This window comes from Mustela putorius, unplaced genomic scaffold (assembly GCF_011764305.1).
Source record: "Mustela putorius furo isolate JIRA1106 unplaced genomic scaffold, ASM1176430v1.1 tig00001075_pilon_pilon_pilon, whole genome shotgun sequence".
In the NCBI taxonomy this organism is placed as follows: domain Eukaryota; kingdom Metazoa; phylum Chordata; class Mammalia; order Carnivora; family Mustelidae; genus Mustela; species Mustela putorius.
Genome location: NW_025421560.1, coordinates 4,311,512 through 4,335,561, shown reverse-complemented (window position 1 = coordinate 4,335,561; position 24,050 = coordinate 4,311,512). Strand labels below are relative to the sequence as shown.

At 38.9% G+C, this 24,050-nt stretch overlaps 1 protein-coding gene across 2 annotated transcripts in view; it reads left to right on the top strand.

The window, feature by feature from the left end:
• The window catches only part of B3GALNT2 (beta-1,3-N-acetylgalactosaminyltransferase 2), a 58,666-nt gene that overhangs the window by 6,675 nt on the left and 27,941 nt on the right, over positions 1–24,050 (top strand). For both annotated transcript variants that reach the window (XM_045087283.1, XM_045087282.1), the window contains exons 2-4: positions 6,431–6,578; positions 14,266–14,366; positions 18,139–18,332. In XM_045087283.1, coding sequence (XP_044943218.1) covers positions 6,431–6,578; positions 14,266–14,366; positions 18,139–18,332 — 443 coding nt within the window. The remainder of the gene's footprint in view (positions 1–6,430; positions 6,579–14,265; positions 14,367–18,138; positions 18,333–24,050) is intronic.

Sequence of the window (24,050 nt, the reverse complement as noted above, 5' to 3'; positions counted from 1 at the left end):
TTTTAATTGGATTGCTTGGTTTTTAACTATTGAATTGTAGGAGTTTTTATTTTTTAATATGTTTTCAGTATTAACCCTTTATCAGTTACATGATTTGCAAATACTCTGTCCCATTTTTGGGTTGTCTTTTCATTTTGTTGATGATTTTCTTTGCTGTGCAAAAGAAGCTTTTTAGTTGGATGTAGTGCTGCTCATTTATTTTTGCTTTTGTTGCAAAATCTGCTGCCAAATCCAAAAAATCATCAAAACCAGTGTCAAGGATCTTACTGCCTATATTTTATTCTAAGAGTTTTATGATGTCAGGTTGTTCAAGTCTTTGATCCATTTTGAGTTGATTTTTGTGTATAGTATAAGGTGGTGGTCGATTTCATTCTTTCACATATGGCTGAATAGTTTTCCCAGCACCATCTATTGAAGAGACTGTCCTTTTCCCCCATTGTATATTCTTGTCTCCTTTGTCATAGATTAATTGACCATATAATTGTGGGTTTATTTCTGGGCTCTATTCTGTCCCATTGCCCTGTATGTCAGTTTTTATGCCAAACCATGCTGTTTTGATTACTATATCCTGTAATATAGTTTGAAACCAGTAAGCATCATGCCTCCAGTGTTTTGCTCCATGTGTTTGCTTATTTCATCTTTTTTCACCTATGACCCCACCTACCTCTTTTTTGGCAACCACCAGTTCTGTGTATTTAAGAGTCTGCTTTTTTTGTTTAGTTTCATCATTTGTTTTGTTTCTTAAATTCCATGTATGAGTGGGATCATATGGTATTTGTTGTTCTCTGACTGGGTTTAGCATTATACTTTCTCCATCCATGTTTTTGGAAATGATGAGATTTCATTCTTTTCTATGGTCAAATGATACTCCATTGTGCATATACCCTGTGTTCTTTATCCATTCATCTATCGGTGGACACTTGGGGGCTACTTCCATATCTTAGCTACTGTAAATAATGCTGCAGGAGACATAGAGGTGCATGTCTCTTTTCAGTCTTGTTGGTTGATTTGCAAATATTGAACCACTCTTGCATCTCTGGAATAAATCCCACCTGATCGTGGTTAATGATTTTTTTTAATGTTTTGTTGTATTGTCGGTTGGCTGATACTTTGTTGAGAATCTTTAAACCTATGTTCATCAGAATTGTTGGCTTGTAGTTCTTTTTTGTGGTGTCTTTATCTGGTTTTGGTATCAGGCTGATGCTGGCCTTGTGGAATAAATTTGGAAGATTTCTTTTCTCTGTTATTTTTTGGAATAGTTTGGGAAGAATAGATACTAACTCTTCTTTGAATGTCTGGGAGAATTACCTATGAAGCCATCTGGTCCCGGACTTTAGTTGGCTTTTTGATTACAGATTCAGTTTCATTGCTGGTAACCGGTCTGCAAATTTTCTTTTTCTTCCTAATTCAGCTTTGAAAGTTTGTGCTACTGTGAAATTACCCATTTCATCTAGGTTGTCCTGTTTATTGGCAAACGATTTCTTATAATCCTTGTATTTCTGTGGTGTTGGTTGTTATTTCTTATCCTTCATTTCTGGTGATATTTATCTGAGTCCTCTCCCTCCCCCTCTCTCTCTTTCTCTGTTTTTTTATGAGTCTGGTTGAGATTTATCAATTTTGTTGATGTTTTCAGAGAATCAGTTCCTAGTTTCATTGATCCATTCTATTGTTTTCTTAGTCTCTATATCATTTGTTTCTGCTCTCATCTTTGCTAGTGCCTTCTTTCTATTGGCTTTGGGTTTTGTTCTTCCTCTAGCTTCTTTAGGTATAAGGTTAGATTATTTAAGATTCTTCTTGTTTCCTGAGGTAGGCCTGTATTGCTATAATCATCCCTCTTAGATGAGGATAGAAGAGCTAATGCTGCGCAATACCCTCCTGTTTGCTCTTTCCTGAGATTACTGTGGCTATTTAAGGTCTTTTGTGGTTTCATACAAATGTTAGGGTTGTTTGCTGTATTCCTGTGAAAAATGCCACTAGAATTTTGATAGGCATTGCATTGAATCTGTAGATTGCTTTGGGTAGTATGGACATTTAAAAAATATTCTCACCCATGAGCACCCATTTATTTGTGTCTTCTCCAGTTTCTTTCGTCACTGTCTTACAGCTTCCAGTGTACAGCTCTCTCACCTCGTTGATTAAACTTATTCCTAGGTGTTTTATCCTTTCTGATTCAGTTGTTAATAGGATTGGTTTCTGAATTTTTCTTGATAGTTCATTATTAGTGTATAGAAGTGCCTCTGATTTTTATAGATAGATTTTGTGTCCTGCAGCTTTACTGAATTTATTACTTCCAGGAGTTTTTTTTGGTTGACTCTTTAGGGACCTATTTTTCAGTATATCTGGAAGGAGAAGTTTTTTCAGAGGCCAAAATCTGCCATGCCCTTCTCCTCTGCAAGAAAAGGAGAAATGTGTGTAAACTAAACCACTTCCACAGAAGCAGCATAGACATGGAGTAGAAGCAAAGGAGAGGAATGGCAGTGGAATGAGATCAAAAAGTAGTTTGCAGCCGTAAGCTGTGGGATTTTCACAAGCCACATGGTCATCTTTATCTTTATTATTTATTTATTAAGTTTCAGAAAAATCTTGTTTGGCAGTGAGAAGAAGAAACCGGGGATAAACCATTAGGATAGCCTTGGGATTTTTTTTTTCATGTTTTAAGATGAATATTTTTAAACATAAATATTTAAACACATAAATATTATGAATATTTTTAAACATACCAAAAGTAGAAGATTAGAACAAATATTATGTACACACCATACATCTTCAACTCACATTTTTCATACACACTCCTACCCACTTCTTCCCACTGGATTATTTAGAGGCAAATAACAGAGAAATTATTATTTTCATAAATATCTTAGTATAGTGTCTCTATCAGTAGACATTAAAAAACCATAACTACAAAACCATCATCACAATTAGAAAAATTAATGATTCTTTCCAATATTTAGTGTTCAGAATTTCCCAATTGTCTTTTTAAATTTTAATTCTAGTGTAGTTAACATGCAGTGTTGTGTTAGTTTCAGGTATACAATACGGTGTTCAGCCCTTCCACAGATCTCTCAGTGCTCATCATTAGGACACCCCTGTCATGGTCCAGTGAAAGATAAGAGTCTGACTTGAAGCAGGGGGTAGAATTAATGACGAGAAAGGGACTGATTTGAGACATTGTTCATGAAGACTTTCTCAATCAAGAACAAGCTAAATTATGTTTCATGTAATCCATTTCTCAAAGGCTTATTTTGATTATCTACCAAAAATGAAGCAGTGATAATTTGGCATTTAACAGATTGTTTTAGTTATTTTATGATTTTTCTTTTGTGCATCAGCCTTGTTTTGTGCTGATATCAGGTAAATGAGGCATTTAGATTAAATGTCTCTTTGCTCTTCTACAGTTTTTAATAATTCCAGAAGACATTTTGTAATGGATGAAATAGACTATCTGAAGACTTTTTGGTATCGGGGTTTTTTGTTTGGTTGGTTTTTTGTTTTGGGGGTGTTTTTTTTTTTTAGAAAGCTGAGACATGGGGATTTAAATAGCTTATTATGGGTATCATGAAGCACGTTGGCTTTGGAATCAGTGTCAGATATGTCTGGTTACTACATTTGCCTCATTACTGTTGTTAAAAGTACTTACTATTTCTCTGTGAAAGAGTAGGGGGTGAGATGGGATATCATTGCCAATTTTACATAAGCACTTAACTTATCCTCCAAATTGAGACTCATTTAGAGTTAGTTCCAGCAGTAGGTACAGATTTCATCTTATAGTTCTGTGTACCTGAGAAAATATGTTCCTGAAGTGTTTATTTCATTCATATAAATGTTTAATTTCCATGAAATTAAAAAAAGTAATGTGCTAACCAGCATTTCCAGTGATCTGCTTATCACTGATTTGCCTCCAAGACTCTGTTAGGAATAAACATGACTCTGTTAGGAATAAAAGATCGGAATTTAGTCTCTAGGAGCTACATGGAGCTGTGTTGCTAATTGAAGGTGATGGAGAATGGAGGTCAGTTGCTGTGGATTAAATCTTAGCCTCCCGCCTTACTAATTGTTTGCCTTAGGGGAATTTACTGAATTCTCTGTGCCTCTGGCCTTGTTTGTTTCGTAAGGAGCCTGACCCCACCTACTTTTCGGTGTTGTGAGCATTAAGTGATACTCTACATGCAAAGTGTTCAACTGATACTCTATGTGTAGTACTTTTTAGGTGTGCAGTGAATATGGTCTATTATAAGCAAGGAAAATTTGTATTTACATTAAAGACAAGTTCCTGCCTGGGGCATCTGGGTGGCACAGTTGGTTAAGTAGCCAGCTCTTGGTTTCAGCTCAGGTCAGGATCTCACAGCACTGGGATCAAGCCCCAACTCAGCCGGGAGTCGGCTTGGGACTCTCTCTTACTCTCCCTCCCCCTCCCATTTGTTCTCACTCTTTCTCTCTCTCTCAAATACATAAATCTTAAAAAAAAAAAAGGACAAATTCCTGCCTTTAAAGAATTCATTTTAGTACAGGATTCCTGGTAAGCTAATATAACAAGTATCTGTACTTTATTTAGATTGGTGTTTTTGTTTGTTTGTTTGTTTTGGGGGGTTTCTTTTGTTTTTAGAAATGTGTCTTTTGTGGAAAATAAGGTATCTACACAAAAATTCCTATATTCTTAGACGAATTATAATGTAATATCCTTCAGGTATCCTATTAGAAGGGTCTGTCTCCCAGATTTTCTTATTATTTTAATTGGTCCTTTGAAAAAATACCATCATGTTTTTGTTGTCTTTTGACTGATTGCTTGGATCCTCTGGCATATAAAAAGATTGCATGTAATGTAGGCAAGCTCTCTGGCCTTCGATTATTTAATTTTGGAAACATTTTGGATCAGTTCCAGTCATTGGAGAAAGAGATGAAACGGCCCCTCATCAGAGCTATGTATAAGCTTGTAGCTCTCCAGCTTTGAAACTGGCGATAAAAAACAAAATATCTTCCCCTTCTGTCCACAAAGGACAGTTTTTTTTCTTAAATGTAATCCTGCCCATTAGACCTTACAGCAGTAAAAAATGAACCATTCGCATGACTTGTCACTTGATTTTTTTGTTGCTTCCCTGGAAATGTTGCCTCCCTCGTTCATTCCTTGGAATATTATATTAAGTGATACGGGGTTTGCTGGCTGTGGAATTTATTGGTGTTGCTCAGGTACTTATTATAAAGTAATAAGTACCAGTACTTGTTCTGGTACTTTTCAGCATATTAGTCTTTCAGCTTTATTTCCCAAACTTAATAATTTTTTTTGAGAGAGAGAGCAAGAGCTGTAGTGGGGGGGCTACAGAGGGAGAAGGAGAGAGAGAATCCCAGGCAGGCTCCATGCCCAGCACAGAGCCCAACATGGGCTTGATCTCAGGACCCTGAGATCATGACCTGAGCTAAAATCAAGAGTCGACTCCTCAAGCAACAGAGCCACCCAGGCGCCCCCTATAATGTTAACGTAGGCCTTCACTTTTGAAAGCACGGATTTGCGGGGTGGTTATCGTTTGCAGATGGTTGCCAGGGAGTGCCTACTGTTTTGGTACCAAACCAAGACCTTTATATATATCATCTCATTTAATTTTTACAATAACTCTATGAGAAGTGTTACTACACCCATTTGTAGTCTAGGAAACTGAGGCTCAAGAAGGTAAATAACTTTTCGGGGTGGCTGGCTGGCTCAGTCAGTAGAACATGAGACTCTTGATCTCAGGGTGGGGAGTTCAAGCCCCATGTGGCGGATTGAGATTACTTAGAAGGTTTTTTTTTTTTTAAATTTTTTAATTTTTATTTTTTATTCATTTATTTGACAGAGAGAGATTGAGAGAGAGCCATCACAAGTAGGCAGAGAGGCGGCGGGGGGGGGAGGGGCGGGAAGCGGGCTCCCTGCTAAGGGGCTCGATCCCAGGATCCTGAGATCATGACCTGAGCCAAAGGCAGAGGCTTTAACCCACTGAGCCACCCAGGCACTCCTAGAAGTTTTTTGTTTTGTTTTGTTTTGTTTTGTTTTGTTTTTAATCTTTAATTAAAAAGAGAAGTTAAATAACTGTTACTGGACATAAAAAGAACCAGGATTCTGCTCGCGGCCTAACGGACTCATACTGCCTACTGTTGCGTGGTTTATGCCACTCTGCCTTTCCAAACTCATTCTCACCGTAAGCATCTTAATAGTTTTGAAGTTTTAGGTACTTATGGAAGCATAAATATATACATACGTAGGGAAGACAAAAAGACTGTATGCCAAAGAGTCATGGTTATCTGGATGGTACGTGTGATTTTTTAAATATTTTTTCTTTGTATTTCTTTGTATATTCTATACACATGAACATGTATTACTTTATAATAAACATTTTTATGTCACATATGAACAGTAATTGAGATATGACATTTCTAATTTATTGTTGCTTATTTCTAGATCAATTGGCCTCATTTCCTCAGTGGAAGTCTAGTCACTATGATGTGGTAGTTGGTGTGTTGTCTGCTCGCAATAACCACGAACTTCGAAATGTGATAAGAAGCACCTGGCTGAAGCATTTAATACAACATCCATCATTAAGTCAACGGTAGGTTTTCTGAGTTGGCACTTGCCTGATTAACTGAGTAAATGTTCTGGATAACCTCTCCTGAGACAGTCAGAAATGTTAATTTAGGCATGTAGCCACTCTTCTTGGGAGAAATGGCTGTTTTATTTTGCTTTCCCTTCACATAGAGTCACATAGTTCTTAATGGAAAGATAATTAGGGGAGAATATATTCATTGGTTAACATACTAGCATTTATAGATACCTAGTTTGTTTTGTTTTTAGAATAGTAGTTCCTTTTTTTTAAGAGAGCAAGAGTGAGCAGGGAGAGGGGCAGAAGGAGAGGGAGAAAGAATCAGAAAGAACCTTAAGCGGTTTCCATGCCCAGCACAGAGCCCAGTGCAGGGCTGGATGTCACCACCCTGAGGTCATAACCCGAGCTGAAATCGAGAGTTGGACACTTAACCACTCAGGTGCCCCTAGAATAGTAATTCTTAGAAGGTTCTATTCCAGGGGCGCCTGGGTGGCTCAGTGGGTTAAAGCCTCTGCCTTTGGCTCAGGTCATGATCTCAGGGTCCTGGGATCAAGCCCCACATCAGGCTCTCTGCTCAGCAGGGAGTCTGCTTCTCCCTGCCTCTCTGACTACTTGTGATCTCTCTCTCTCTCTCTAATAAATAAAATAAAATATAAATTTTAAAAAAAAGTTCTATTCCAAAATAGGTCTCTGGTTAGACATGTTTGTGTCTAAATATGCTTTTTACCAACTTCACAGAGACACACTGAATTTTTCCTGTTCTGTAGTGTTTTTTAAATTGTGTGCTCTGCAGTGTGTAGCTCTTTTTCCTGCCTGCCCTTCCACGGCTGAGCTTTGGTAGCACATCTCATGTTGGTATTAGGTGGCTCAGTTATTGGTTAGGAGCCCAAGACCTTAGCAATGAGACCAGGCTCTGAAGATGACATCGTGAGGGGCTAGTGGAACAGAAGCATGGGAGACTGAACTTTTAGTTCTGCGGAGACACTCAGATGATAGGCGGTTCTCCATGGCCCTCTTAGGATTGCATTACACTGGCACATTTGGGACTGATTAGCTACACAGTTGTAGCATTTTCTTGTCATCAGTTGTGAACATTTATAGATTTCCTATCTTATTCATAGCGGCTTTCATTCCTTTTCAAGACAGATTTCCTTGGTTCATGATCTCAATGATAATAGTACCGATAAACCAGCAAATGAAAGGCCTTGGACTCCTCACTGCTGTCAGAACCTCATCCAAAACCTGCACTTCCTTCTTTTTCTGTCCCAGAGAATAATGACCCCTCTCTACCTGTTGCTCAGAAAACCCCAGTGACTATGTTATAAATGAGGGAGTGAGTCCCCCTTATGGGTCTTTAAGGATCCGTCCAGCATGGTCACAGAAGGTACACTGGGAGAGGCCTATGAGATTAGATCTAGTCCACTCCCAAGTCCTAGAGAAGGAGGCCCAGTGCGCCACACAGGGGGCGGCCACACAGGAGGAGCGTCCAGGGAGCAGGTTCAACCAGGCAGGTGGCGAGTCCATAGTGGGGCCCCATGGGTACATGCCTTTATGGGGGCCACAGGGGCCTATACAAGCAGGAGGAGGGAGAGGATTTCACTGTTGTGTTCGAATGTCACTGGGTGAGTGAGGGAGGGCCAGAGGGGGATCTTATGGCAGGGACCAGCTTTATCGCTCCAGTGTATCAGGTCACCTGGGGAGGATGCTCATAACCTCTTTGTGAGGATGTTGAGGCTCCAGGAAAATAGGAAATTTTAAAAATTTGTACTACATTGTTATCTTGATTTCTTCTTTCTCTCACATGCCACATCCAACCCATCAGCATGTTTTCTTGGTGCTACCTTTCTATATTATCCAGAATCCAACCCCTCACCACGTCTACCACTACCATCAGAACCACCACCCTCTCCCCATCAGGCCCATCAGGCCACATTACCTCTCACCTGGATTCTTGCGGCTGCCTCTATATGGATTTCCTTCTACCTTTGTTCCCCTGTATTTTATTTTCTGTGCAGCAGCCAGTGTGCTTCTTTTAAAATTCATCAAGTTACGTCTATTTTCTGTTCATACCCCTACATTGGCTTCTCTTTTGCTCAGAGTGAAATACCAAGTGCTCACTGTGGTCTTTGACCTTATCTACATCTACTTCACCTACACTGGTTAACATTACCGTGCTTCCATCATACACTACATGTGCTTCTGCCTTGGGGCCTTTGCACTTACTGTCTCCCTGTCTTTACCACTCTTCCACTGGACAATCCTCGTTGTTCACAGTCTCACATTTTTCAGCTCTCTGTTTAGAATTCACCTTAGCAGGAGGCAGCTCTTTATTAAAAAGCATCTAAGCCCTTTTCGCTCTCCATCCTCCCTTACTTGACTTCATTTTTCTTTATAATACTTATTATCAACTAGCATTTTTATTATATTTAGCTTTGTGTTTTAAATTGTCTTTCCCCATGAGAATATAGTTTCGTGAGTGTAGGGACTTTAACTTTTTTTTTTTTTTTTTTTAAGATTTTATTTTCAGAGAAAGAGAAAGAACACAAGTGAGCAGGGGAAGGGTTTGAGGGAGAGGGAGCCAAGGAGAAAGGATCTTCAGCAGGCTCAACGCACTGGGTGTGGAGCCCGACATTGGGCTCAATCCTACAACCTGAGATCCTGACCTGAGCCAAAACCAAGAGTTGGGTGTTCAACCAACTCAACCACCCAGGCACCCGGGGAATGTCACTTATTTCACTGATGTATTCCTAGTACTTGGAACCTAACTTGGCACAGAGTAAGACACTCAACATCTCTTGAGGGAATGACTCAGACTAAATGTAGTGAGGAAAATTAACATTCAGATAGTCACGAGTCATTTATTTGCCATCATAGCATTACTGCTTTAAATTTAGTAAGCTTGGTGATTTGTTCTAATGATGGGATACTTATATAAAAATAGATACTAGCCAAAAACTTCTTAGGGCAGAGTAATTTTGTGAATCTAGTAAGAATATTTAAGATGGCTTTTAAAAAACGAATTTGTTAAATATCTGCAATAATTTAGTCAACAAACTTACTCATTTCTGTTTATACTTTTGTTCTAAATGCTAGTTGTTTACGAATGGGTATTCTGCCTTAATTGGCCATTAGTAAACGAAAATGTTTGCATTTCTGTGGCTGTGGCTTACCTTCAAATCTTACATTTCACTGAAGGAGCCAGATTCCACATACACTTCCAGGACATTATTTAATGAAAAGCCTTTGTAATAAAATTAATAAATTGTCAATTTCACAAGTAACTATTGAGTATCTTCTGCTGCATGCACGTAGTTTACTGCATGTGGTAGAATGCAAAGATAGTTGCCATAGAGTCCCAGTCTTTATGGGAGCTTGAAGTTTAATAGAAGGAAATAGATGTAACAGTGTAATAAAATGTTATATGTGCTATCGTATAGATAAATAGAAAACAGCCTGGAGTGTTTGGGAAACTCCAAACAGTTCCATGTAACTGGAACCCTGGGTTGGGGAGGGGAGTTCAGAGGAGGGTGTGGATGAGTGAGATGAAGCGCTCGGGAAGGAAAGTGGGGCCGAGAGACAGGGATTATGAGGTAGAGAGGGAGGCCATCCAGCCCAGGGGCAGGCTGTGGCCAGGCCCTGCAGAACAGCTGTGGGGACAGAGGCATGGTTTGCTGAGACCTGGCTAGGCGCTGAGGGGCTGAACTGAAGTGTGACCTTAGAAGAAAAAGGTAAATAAACAGCAAGAGGGAGAGGAGAAAAAGGAGTGGAGGATGATTGCTAGCTTTCTAACTTGGAGAATAATCCATCAAGGCAAAAACACTAGATGAAAAGAGCAGGTTTCATGGGAGAGAAGTTCTGTGGTGGGTATGTTGAGTCTGGTACCTGAAGGCAGTAGAGTGCTGGTGGAAGTTTACCAACTGGCTCTCGGAAGCATAACAATTATGTGTACTTGTGCATATGTATGTGTTCTAAGTTTTGCTGATATAAATGATGTATGGTGAGTAGCTGACAGATAATAGCAGACGCGCCTCTCTTTATTATAAATTCCATGATTCCCATGAATGCTCCCATTGTTCTAGACCTTTGTATCTAACCAATTACATGTAGCACCTGACAGGAGTGCAGTTTGGACATAAATATTTTCTTTAAGATAGAGTAAAACTGAAGTGACAACCGAGATATATGTCAGAACTTTACTCTTCATCAGTAAAATCAGTGACTTCTTTGTTGAATCAAAACTTGTTGGGGCGCCTGGGTGGCTCAGTGGATTAAAGCCTCTGCCTTCAGCTCAGGTCATGATCCCAGGATCCTGGGATCGAGCCCCACATCAGGCTCTCTGCTCAGCGGCGAGCCTGCTTCTCCCCTCTCACTCTGACTGCCTCTCTGCCTACTTGTGATCTCTCTCTGTCAAATAAATAAATAAAATCTTTAAAAAAAAAAAAAAACTTGTAATAAGTTTTGAATAGTGGAAGGATGGTTCCTCAGTTTTTTGTGCTATTCACAATGGGGTGGCTACAGACACATCACTTTTTTCTTTTTATTTTTAAATCAGTTATTAATCATATAGTGTTACATTAGTTTCAGGTGTACAATATAGTAATTCAACAATTCTGTACATTACACAATGCTTATCAAGATAAATAGACTCTCAATCTACTTCACCTGTTTCTCCCATCCCCTCCACCCACCTCCCCTCTAGCTACCACCAGTTTGTTCTCTGTACTCAAGAGCCTGTGTTTTGGGGGACACTTGGGTGGCTCAGTCAGTTAAGCGTCTACCTTCAGCTCAGGTCATGGTCCCGGGCTCTGAAATCGAGTCCTGCATCAGGCTTTGTGCTCAGCGGGGAGCCTGGTTCCCCCTCTGCCTACTGCTCTCCCTACTTGTACATGCACTCACTCTCTCTTTCACAGTCTGACAAATAAATAAAATCTTTTAAAAATAAAATAAAATTAATTATGAAGAGACTGTTTTTTTGGTTTATCTCTTTTTTTTGTTTGTTTCTTAAATTTCACATATAAGTGAAATCATGTGGTATTTGTCTTTCTCCGAATTATTTCACTTAGCACAATACTCTATCTAGATCTGTGTTGCTGCAAATGCCAAGAGTTCATTTTTTATGACTGAGTAATATTTCATTGTATATGTATATACCACATTTTTATCCATTCATCCGTCAAAGAATGATTGGGTTGCTTCCATATCTTGGCTACTATAAATAATGTTGCAATAAATACAGATGCATATATCTTTTCGAATTAGTGTTTTCATTTTCTTTGGGTAAATACCCAATACTGGAATTACTAGATCATATAGTAATTCTGTTTTTTTATTTTAAAGATTTTATTTATTTATTTGACAGGCAGAGATCACAAGTAGGCAGAAAGGCAGGCAGAAAAAGGAGGAAGCAGGCTCCCCACCAAGCAGAGAGCCCAGTGCAGGGCTCGATCCCAGGACCCTGGGATCATGACCTGAGCCGAAGGCAGAGGCTTTAACCCACTGAGCCACCCAGGTGCCCTGATAGTTCTATTTTTAATTTTTTGAGGGCCCTCCATACTGTTTTCCACAGTGGCTACAGCAGTTTGCTCTCCCACCAGCAGTGCACAAGGGTTCCCTTTTCTCCACATCCTTACCAATGCTTGTTATTTGTTGTCTTTTTGGTATTAGCCATTCTAACACCTGTGAGGTGGTATCTCATTGTGATTTTGATTTGCATTTCCATGAGGATGAATCACATTGAACATGGTTTCATCTGTCTGTTGGTCATCTGTATGTCTTCTTTAGAAAATTGTCTATTCATGTCTTCTGCCCATTTTTTAATTGGGTTGTTCGGTTTTTTGATGTTAAGTTGTATAAGTGCTTTATGCATTTCAGATATTATCTCTTTATCGGATTTGTCATTTACAAGTATCTTCTCCCATTCCATAGGTTGCTTCTTAGTTTTATTGTTTCCTTCACTGTGCAGAGGCTTTTATTTTGATGTAGCCCCAGTAGTTTAATTTTGCTTTTGTTTCTCTTGCCTGAGGAAACATAGCTAGAAAAATGTTTCTACAGTTGTCATCAGAGAAATTGCTGCCTATGTTCTCTTCTAGGAGTTTTATGGATTTAGGTCTCACAGTTAGGTTTTTAATCCATTTTGAGTTTATTTTTGTTTGTGGTGTAGGAAGTGGTCTCATTTCGTTCTTTTGCAGGTAGCTGTCCAGTTTTCCCAAACCCTTTGTTGAAGAGACTCTTTTTCCCATTGGATATCCTTGCCTCCATTGTCATTGATTAATTATCATTAATTAATTGCCTCCATTGTCATTGATTAATTGTGGGTTTATCTCTGTACTGTCTATTCTGTTCCACTGATATATGAAGACATATATATAAGTTTAATCTTCGTTAATTTTTCCTCCAACAATTTAGGTTTTTTTCTCCATCCCTTAAAGTCAATGAAATCCTTATTTGTAGTGTTCGCTAGTTTCCGTGGTATAAATATTCCCACCATGACCCATTAAGAAATCATTAATTTGAGTATTTTCTTTGTTTTTAAAGCAGTGTGTTTCATTGTAAGTTTATATAATTTAATAAAGTCTGTTCTTAATAACTAGCCCACAGAATTCCTGAAGATTTAGCAGGTGGCTTTCATAAGCTAGTAGGAGCAGGTTCCAGCACACCACTGTCATCTATGGGCCATCTGGGAAAAAATGTTCAATGCATACATACGGATCTTTTAGGAAATGGGTCCAAACTAGAGATGCTAATTTGGGAATCTTTCCCAAGCTAGTTAAAGTCTTGAGAATAAATATTGTCCAGGGAGAGCAGGCAGAAAGAGTGAGAAGAGACCCAGAGCCAAAGCCCTGCTTTAATATCTACCATAATGGGCAGAGTTGGCGAAGAAGAGCCAGTGCAAGTGACTGAGCCAGCCACATAGTTGGGGGGAAAGAGCCTTGTAAGGAAGCTCTTGAAGCATTCTTGAAATACAGACTGAAGGGCTGAAAAGTTGTCTGGATTTAGCAGCAAATCAGTGGTTACGTTGGTGGTAAACAGCTCAGTATAAGTGGTGGGTATTGAAGCTAAAATTTCTGTTTTATAAAGTGAGTGGGAGATGAAAAACTAGAGCCTACAATTTTAGTTCATTCCTTTGTGGGACTTCACTAAAAAAGGTGGAGACAAGGAAGGGATGGTCAGTAAATAGAAATGAGTATCAAGACTTCATCGTATTTGTAACGTGTAGGGAAGGAGCAACAGGTTACAGGCTCCTACACCTACAAGGTGTAGGAGACAAGAAGACCTCTTCTTGAATAGGAAGACTAATCTGGTCTGGAGCAATAGAGGAAATAGGAATAGGAATAGGAAATAGGAATACAATAGAGGAAAGTAAATAAAGAAGATTGCAGATACAGATATGTTTTTAGGTTGGACTGTGAGAAACTGACTTTACTGTGGTTTGTTTTTAATTAGTATGAGCATTTGCTGGTAGCCCGGCCAAACATATTCATACTCGCTTTGACATAGTACTACAGTAGAGGGCTTATCCACATGTCACGTGGTGGTTGGCAACTTTCATTTTGCTTGTTCCTGTTTTGCTAGACTAGAAAAATAAAGTTAGAATAAATATTTGGGTCTTAAAGTAAAAGCTTTGAAATGGGCATGAGGAAACGGGCATGCGCAGAGTGCTGATCAGTATCTGATGTTATGCCAATACACCTTTCAGTGTGCTTGTGAAGTTCATAATAGGAGCTCATGGCTGCGATGTGCCTGTGGAAGACAGGGAAGATCCTTATTCCTGCAGACTGCTCAACATCACGAATCCGGGTGAGTCATCTTTTTCCACAGCTCTGTGCCTCCGTGTACAAGTTTGATGTTGAGGAAGAGTTGCTAAGCTGGCTAGTCTGGTGGTCCGCTCGACTAAGATCGAGCTTTCATCAAAATGTACCTTTCATCCTTTTTGACAGATTGAGTGATCGCTCTAGCTCTCTGTGAAGAGTCTTTTTAGATATAGTTAATTTCAGGATCCAGGAGAGTTTGTTTCTCAGTATGATTCACATGCATCTGGAGATTTCCTTGTGCATAGATAATCCTAGAAAACTTGAGTTTTGAACTTTGAGACACCTGCTGATTTCACCATCTTGTCAATTTATAGTAACCTTGATACAAATATTATGAGTCAACTTTCCCTTAGGATTATTGCCTATAACCTCCTACAAAAGAAACAAATAGTAAAAATTTTAAATGAGTAATATTTTGTATTCCTTACAGATAAAGATTTGTGGGAGTTGATGATGAAGAAAGATGGCCCTAATCAGGTTCCTCTATTTCCAGGGAACCAATTTTAGGATGTTGCTAACTGTGTAAGCAGATGTCTTTCTTTACCAGCATTTCCTGTTATGTTCAGCTATGGTTCTAAGGAAAAGTAAACTTTTCACAGTCTTAAGTGTGCCAATTATGACCCCTGGAATTTTAAGATTTGTCAGGTCTTATGTACACCTTACTCTTACAGGCAATGACAGTGTTGTCGTTGAAAGCCTGGGCTTTCAAGTCAGGTTCCATGGTTTTGCGTCTAGGCTCTACCTTTTTGAGCTGTGTGACCTTTGGTCAGTTATTTACCCCATTTGTGCCTCAGTTTCACCATCTATAAATTGGGGATAAAAGTATTTACCTCATAGGCATTGACAGGATGAAATAAGTTGATACTTAAACTTAGGGACATGGTACTTAATGTTATTTTATAAGAACCTGCCTTTTATAAAGTTAAGTTTCAGTTAGCTTTTTAAATAAATTATCTGTATTGTATAAAGCTGAGTTTTCTTACTTATGCTCTTTTAGTTAATATTGTAAGGAAAATGTCATGTGTAATTGTGTTTCTGTGAGGCAGTCCATTAGCTTGTGCTGGAGTCCCAAAAGGACCATGAACCTAATAAAATGTTGCAATCCTGATGATGTAAGAATAGCCTAGAACAAATTACATTTGAAATCCAAAACCAAATCAAATTTTTAAAAACCTCAGCTTGAATTAACCAGACTTTTATTATGTTAAGTATTATTATCCATTAATAGTAAAGGAATGAAGCTATTAATTAATAGAAAATTTTCATAAGTGCAATACCTAGATTAAAAAAATTTTAATAGGTGTGACTAAATTTTTTTAAAGATTCATTTATTTATTTATTTTTAATTAAATTTATTTATTTTCAGCATAACAGTATTCATTATTTTTTCACCACACCCAGAGCTCCATGCAATCCGTGCCGTCTATAATACCCACCACCTGGTACCCCAACCTCCCACCACTCCCCCCGCCACTTCAGACCCCTCAGATTGTTTTTCAGTGTCCATAGTCTCTCATGATTCACCTCCCCTTCCAATTTCCCCCAACTTCCTTCTCCTCTCTAACTCCCCATGTCCTCCATGCTATTTGTTATGCTCCACAAATAAGTGAAACCATATGATAATTGACTCTCTCTGCTTGACTTCTTTCACTCAGCATAATCTCTTCCAGTCTCGGTCCATGTTGCTACAAAAGTTGGGTATTCATCCTTTCTGATGGAGGCATAATACTCCATAGTGTATATGGACCACATTTTCCTTATCCATTCGTCTGTTTAAGGGCATCTTGGTTCTTTCCATAGTTTGGCGACTGTGGCCATTGCTGCTATAAACATTGGGGTACAGGTGGCCCTTCTTTTTCACTACATCTGTACCTTTGGGGTAAATACCCAGGAGTGCAATTGCAGGGTCATAGGGAAGTTCTATTTTTAATTTCTTTTTTTTTTTTAAAGATTTTATTTATTTATTTGACAGAGATCACAAGTAGGCAGAGAGGCAGGCAGAGAGAGAGGAGGAAGCAGGCTCCCCGCTGAGCAGAGAGCCCGATGCGGGACTCGATCCCAGGACCCTGAGATCATGACCTGAGCCGAAGGCAGCGGCTTAACCCCTGAGCCACCCAGGCGCCCCCTATTTTTAATTTCTTGAGGAATCTCCACACTGTTCTCCAAAGAGGCTGCGCCAACTTGCATTCCAGGTGTGACTAAATTTACATTGAACCTTATTTTATCTTTTTGATGACTCAAATGTCATTTTCATTTTATTTCAATACCTTAAGGTCATCGTGAGTATTAATTAATCATCATGCTCCTCTGAATATCTAGAAGTTTTGATTAATAACATTACTAAAGCAGCAGGACTTCCTGTGTCTAGGTAGCTTGAAGTTCAAGGTATATTTGTTTTTAATAGATATGTAGTTAGGTTTTAGCATGCTTAACCTATATGCATATACTTTGAATCTTTTATATTTACTGAGTGTATTAAAAAGAAAACATTTTGCTGTCATCCAGTTTCTTTGGAGTCTAGACACTGTGGCCAGTGCTTGGCCAACCCATGACAAAATGTGTAACCACCTTCTTCCCCCTTCTGCTTATGTATGTAAGTGGGTGGAGGGTCATCAATTCCATCAGGCACATTTTATTGAGCATTACTAAGTGTAAAATAACATCCTAGGAATTCAAAGGTAGGGATCCAGATGATCTGCTGGGTGTGGGAAGAACACTGAATTTCTGTTTATCTGAAAAGAAGACAATGTTTTCTTTATACAGACTGAATATATTGGTATCAATATATGTGTCTATTTTATAAATAGGTATATGAGTGTGTGTACAAATGTGTTTAACTGATGTGGTTGTGTGAGCAGGAAAATTGGAAAACCACAGCTCTGAAAGATACAAAGAACTTTGATAAAGTCTTTTAGAATAAGTTTCTATATTACTTTACAAACTAGCACTGATATTCTCAGCCATGTGAACTACTTCGTGTAATCGGTCCTGATTCATTTACAGTAATTGAAAACATTATTTGTAAAGGACTGTTTTTGGCTTCGATTTAGGAAGCTGTGGGGAGTGGAAAGAGTACTGAGTTTGAAGTTCATAAACCTGGGGTTGATTCCTGCCTCTGCCACTTTCCGTGACCTCAGGCAAGTTACTTAACATCACCAGGCCTCAGTATCATTACACGTGAGGTCAGATAATGCCACGACCACTCAGTGTAGTTGTGAAGTTGTAAATGTGATGGGGCATGGCACACAGTATTTGGTCAGAAATGCTACTCTGATGTGCTTCTCTTTTATCAGTATTATGTAGTATTTATCGGTATTATGTAGAAATTTTCAGTGTTATTGGAAGTGATTTCAAGGACTTTTGTCCTGTGACATCACAAGTATTTTAAATTGCCCAACAAGAAGAAGGGTCTTTGGAATTTGCAGAGCAAGACTAAATTTTCTCATTATTTTTCACTGCATTAGGTACTGTTTTAATATCCCTATTTATCGAAACTTTCCTAATAGATTATTCCTCTATGGCATTTAGACATACATATGCACACATGTACATACAAAAACTTATTAAAGTAGTTTTGATAATTAAATATTTTATCTAGATATAGCTAAAAATTTCATTCTTAAATTTCAAAATTAACTTATTTTTTTCCTAGAAGCAGCCATATTTCTGAAGAATTTCCTTAATTGCTGCCATTTGTGAAAGAATTGTAAGATTTTATTTGTTTGGTTATGTAAAACTCTTTCTTATGATTTCCTTAGTTTTGAACCAGGAAATTGAGGCTTTCAGTCTTTCTGAAGACACTTCATCAGGAATTTCTGAGGACCGAGTTGTCAGCGTGAGCTTCCGAGTTCTCTACCCCATCGTTATTACCAGTCTTGGGGTGTTTTATGATGCCAGTGATGTGGGTTTCCAGAGGAACATCACGGTCAAGCTTTATCAGGCAGAACAAGAGGTAATGCTTTGTTTTGTACAAGGTTTTCCCCATTTTTCTTTTTAAAAAATACCAGCTTTTTCCTCATGGCATATAGTAGACTGGAAGACTATATAATTACATCTGGTTGGAAGATTTGCACTTTTCTTCCCTTACTGATTGGATACAGTATAGCATAATAAAGTAATGTGCTGGTTAGGGCACAGAATACCAGTGAAAAATAATGTGTTATATCTAGAAAAGAAAAGGTTGGGGCAGATTAGAAATTCCCAACCTAAAATCCCCTAAAGCCTAAGGAATAACAAAAGTTGATAATGAATGCGGAAACTTTGGGACTCTGAGGTATAAGCAAGTATTAGTGTCTCTTCGTTCCAACCCTGAAAGTCTGTCTCTATAATACAAGACTAACAGCTACTTCAAATGTCTTTTGTAATAAAGATGTTGAGGGACTCAAAGTTTAAAACAACTTGGGTTACTCTCTTCCTGGTATGTAGGGTAATCTGATTTATTCATGGAGTACATCTGAAGGAGTATATTAGGAAGGAATTGTATTTGAAGAGATCCATTTGTAGAAATCTTGGAGGAATTATACAGTGAATGCCCATGTAGCCACCTAATTTCTACAGTAGTCAACATTTTGCTATATTTCAGGGCACCTGGGTGACTCAGTCAGTTAAGCGTCTGCCTTCAACCCAGGTCATGATCCTGGAGTTTCAGGATCCAGCTCCACCTCGGGGTCCCTACTCAGCTGGGAGTCTGCCTTTCTCTCTGCCCCTCACCCTGTTCATGCTCTCCCTTTCTCTTTCAAATAAATAAAATCTTAAAAAAAAAAAAAAGTTTGCTGTATTTGCTTTATCATATATAAAGTTGTTCAATGATCTATCTTCTTATTTTTCCTGACTGTATTTCAGAGTCAGTTTCAGGCATCCTGACACTTTGTCCCTAAGTACTTCCACATGCATATCATTAACTAGACTTTTATTTTTTTCCATTAACTGGGCTTTAATATTTGTGTTTTTTTTTTTAATTTTATGCACAGTGAAATGTACATTAGGTCAGTTTTTTAAGTTTTTATTTAAGTAATCTCTACATTAGGTCAGTTATGTTTTTTTTTAAGTTTTTATTTATTTAAGTAATCTCTGTGGGGCTCGAACTCATGGTCCTGAGATCAAGTTTTTCTGACTGAGCCAGCCAGCACCCCCTTGGTTAATTTAAACTGCATAAAGCTGTGTAACCCAAACCCAAACCCCTATCGCCCTGTCCCACTTTTGAGAGGTGGCCACTCTTCCCTTTTTTTTTTTTTTCTCTGTTATCATAAACTGGTTTTGCTTGTTTGTGATATTTCATATGTAAATAGAATCATAAAGTACTCCCCTCTGTAAGGCGTCGTTCACTCAACATGTTTTTGTAGCTCATCCATGTGCTTGTATGTATTCATGATTTTTCCCTTTTCTTTCTTTTTTTTTTTTTTTTTTTAAGTAAGCTTTTTACCAAATGTGGGGCTTGAACTCACAACCCTGAGATCAAGAGGACATACTCTACCCACTGTGCCAGCCAGGTGCCCTATCCCTTTTCCTCTTTTTAATTGCTAAGCTGTATTCCAGCAACATGTTTATCCATTTTCCAGTTGCTGGGCATATAGAATGTTTCCAGGTTCTTCTCCTTTATTCTGTTAGTGGGATGAATTAACATCTGTTGATTCTGAAATGTTAAATCAACCTCCTCTTCCTCTTGGTCATGATGTATTGATGTATTTTTTTTTTTAAGATTTTAATTTATTGGGGCGCCTGGGTGGCTCAGTGGGTTAAAGCCTCTGCCTTCGGCTCAGGTCATGATCCCAGAGTCTTGGGATCGAGCCCCGCATCGGGCTGTCTGCTCCGCGGAGAGCCTGCTTCCTCCTCTCTCTCTGCCTACTTGTGATCTCTGTCTGTCAAATAAATAAAATCTTTAAAAAAAAAAAAAAGATTTTAATTTATTTATTTGCCAGAGAGAGAGCACAAGCAGCAGGAGCCCCAGGTGGAAGGAGAGAGAGAAGCAGGCACCCCCCTGAGCAAGGAGCCTGATGTGGGACTCAATCCTAGGACCTCAGGATCATGATCTGAGCTGAAGGCAGATGCTTAATGGACTGAGAGACCCAAGGTGCACCCCTCTTTTTTAATAGATATAGATATATAGATAAGTAGAAGGAAAGAAAGAAATTGTGTTTCCCAGCATGTAGTTGGGTCTTCCTTTTGATCTAGTCTGAGAATCTCTTCTACCTTTTAAATGAAGTGTTTATCCATTTACATTTAATGCAGTTATTGAAGTGTTTTTGATTTTGCTCTTTATTCTACGATTTTCTGTTTCTGGTCCTCTTTCCTACCTTCTTTGGGTTTGAGTATTTTTTAGAATTCCATTTCAGTTTCTCTGTTGTCCTATCAGCTACAGCTCTTTGCACTCCTCTTTTTTATGTGTAGTTGACAGAAAGATTACAGTGTACATCCTATATTGTCATTTTTCTTAAAATTAATGTACGCATTCATGTAAAATATAAGATGAGTATAGTGTTATAACTTGTGCTTTAAATAGCTAAACATGTATTAAAGTAATCTAGAGGATCATCTTTTATATTTGCCCACACATTTACATTTCTAGTGCCCTCATCCCTTCCTGAGTATTCAGGTTTTCTGAATGTGCAAGTTTACTGTAATGAATTTGATTCGTTTTCCTTTTTCTGAAAATGTTTTTATTTTGTCTTTATTCTGTCTCCCTCCCTCCCCTCCCCCTGTTTTCTTCTGGAGTATTTTCTGGATATAGAAAGTCTGGGTTGACTTCTTTTCTTTTCAGTATTTTAAAGATGCCGTTTTGATATTTTCTGACCTTCATTGTTTCTGGTGAGAAGCCAACTATCCTTCATATTGTTGTCCCTATGTATGGTATGTGTAAGTGGTGTTTTCGTCTGTTTGTCCTTGCTGCCTTTAAGATTTTCTTTTTATATTTGTTTGTTTGTTTGTTTGTTCTAAAGATTTTATTTATTCACTTGACAGAGAAAGACACAGGGAGAGAGGGAACACGAGCAGGGGGAGTGGGAGAGGGAGAAGCAGGCTTCCCGTTGAGCAGGGAGCCTGATGTGGGGCTCGATCCCAGGACCCTGAGATCATGATCTGAGCCAAAGTCAGAGGATTAACCCACTGAGCTACCCACGTGCCCCTTTGTATTTGGTTTTAAGCAGTTTGGTTGTGTTGTACCTTGGGTGTGGTTTATTCTTTCTGGCTGTGCTGCTCAGGGTTTGGCAACTTTCTTCTATCTGTAAATCTGTTTTTTACCAAATTTGAGAAACTTTCAGCTATTATTTCTTCAAAAAATTTTCCTCAGGCTCATTTTCTCCACTCTTTCTGGGATTCCAATTACCTGCATGTTAGACCTTTTGCCATTGTTCCACAGATCATGAGGCTGTGTCCATTTTTAAAAAATTCTTTCTGTTTTTCACATTTGATAATTCCTTCCATCTGGGTTCATATTGACAGACTCTTCTGCATCTCAGATCTGCTGTTGAACCTCACTGATGAGTGTATTTTAGATATTGTACTTCACAGTTCTTGCATGTCCCTTTAATTCTCTTTTGTAGTTTTATTTCTCTAAAATTTCCTGAGCTCATTCATTTTGAACATATTTTCTTTACAGGTTTGACCTTAGATGTAATAATGACTTTAAAATCCTCTCTGTTTAGTTTAATATTTGAATCATGTTGAGTTCTGTCTTTATTGATTATTGTCTTTTTTCTTGGGTATTGATTGGTTTGTCTTATATTAAGTACTTTGGATTGTATCCTAGATATTGTGAATAATTCATCACAGGATCTCTGGATCTATTATATTCCTTGAAGAGTATTGATTTTTGTTTTGTTTTGTCTTAGCAGGCAGTTAAATTGGCTAGCAGAGACTATTTTTGAGAGGGAGAGAGAGCACACAAGCAGAGAACAGCAGGCAGAGGGAGAGTCTGAAGAAGCAGGCTCCCCGCTGAGCAAGGAACCCTATGTGGGGCTCCATCCCAGGACCCTGGGATCATGACCTGAGCCAAAGGCGGATGCTTAACCTACTGAACCAACCAGGCATCCCTCCTTTTGATCCATTTAATTGTCTTAGTATATGTTGCATTTTTTTTTTAACCATTCCTAATGTTTGAATTATCAGTGAAGAGGCTTGGCCCAGACAGTATTTTGATAATGTTGATTTATCTTTTAGTTGCCATATTGTTAGCCAAGAAGTTAATCTTTGTGCTCAAGGAAGGCCTATTCTAAGGTGGATGCTAATAGGTTGGCAGGTACTCAAAATACAAAAGGTATTACCACTGTATGGCCAAGAACTGGTGTTAATGAAAAAAATACGCATAATCCGCTAAAACCCCACAATCCTAAAATTCTGTGTGGTCTTCATAGCTTTAACTGAAGTTTCTCCTGTAATAAGGTGGCCTATAAGAATATGCATGAGAGAAGTAGGAAATGTTCTTGCCTGAAACAAACTGGGAAGGACTCAAAGAAAACAGTACAGGCATACCTCCGAGATACTGTGGGTTCGCTTCCAGACCACCACCAGAAAGCAAATGTCACAGGAAAGCAAGTCAAATGAACTTTTTGCTTGGTGCACCTGTAAGTTGTGTTTACACTTTACTATCGTCTATTACATGTGCCATAGTATTAATATTAATGCAAATGTCAAAAAAACAAGGCACATACCTTAATTTAAAAATACTTTATTGGGGGGCCCTGGGTGGCTCAGTTGGTTAAGCGACTGCCTTCGGCTCAGGTCATGATCCTAAAGTCCCAGGATCTAATCCCACACTGGGCTCCCTGCTCAGCAGGGAGTCTCCTTTTCCCCCTGACCCTCCCCCCCCTTGTCTCTCGTTCTCTCTCATTCTCACTCTTTCAAATAAATAAATAATAAAATCTGAAAAATAATAATACTTTATTGGGGCACTGGGTGGCTCAGTTGTTAAGCATCTGCCTTCAGCTCAGGTCATGATCCCAGGGTCCTGAGATCAAGCCCGCATCTGAGCAGGGAGCCTGCTTCTCCCTCTCCTCCCTGCTTGTGCTCTCTCTTGCTATCTCTGTGTGTCTCTCTCTCAAGTAAATAAATAAAATCTTTTTAAAAAATAAAAATACTTTATTCCTAAAAAATGCTCACCATCATCTGACCTTTAACATGTCGTGATTTTTTTGCTGGTGGAGGGTCTTTGATGTCCGTGGGTGCCGACTGACCATGGTAGCAGCTGCTGAAGGCTGGGGTGGCCAGGGCCATTTCTTAAAATAAGACAGCATGAAGGTTGCCTCACTGGCTGACTCTTCCTTTCACAAATGATTTCTCTGTAGCACATGATGCTGCTCAATAGCATTCTCTCCGAATTAGAACTTCTTTCAGAATTGGGGTCCACTTCGTAAACCCTGCAGCTGCTGTATCAGCTATGTTCGTGCCGCATCCTAAATCCTTTGTCATTCCAGTGGTTTCATGGAGTCTTCACCCAGAGTCGCTTCCATCCCAGGAAACCACTTTGGTTGCTCACCCATAAGAAGCCAGTTCTTTTCCATGAAAGTTTCATCATGAGATCACGGCCATACGGCCACATCCTCGGGTTTCACTTCTAATTCTAGTTTTCTTGCTATTTCCACCACATCTGCAGTGACTTGAGCCTGTCAGAGTTCTCCATGAGGTCTGGAATCGGCTCCTTCCAGGTTCTGTTCATGTCGGTATTGGGCCTCTTCCC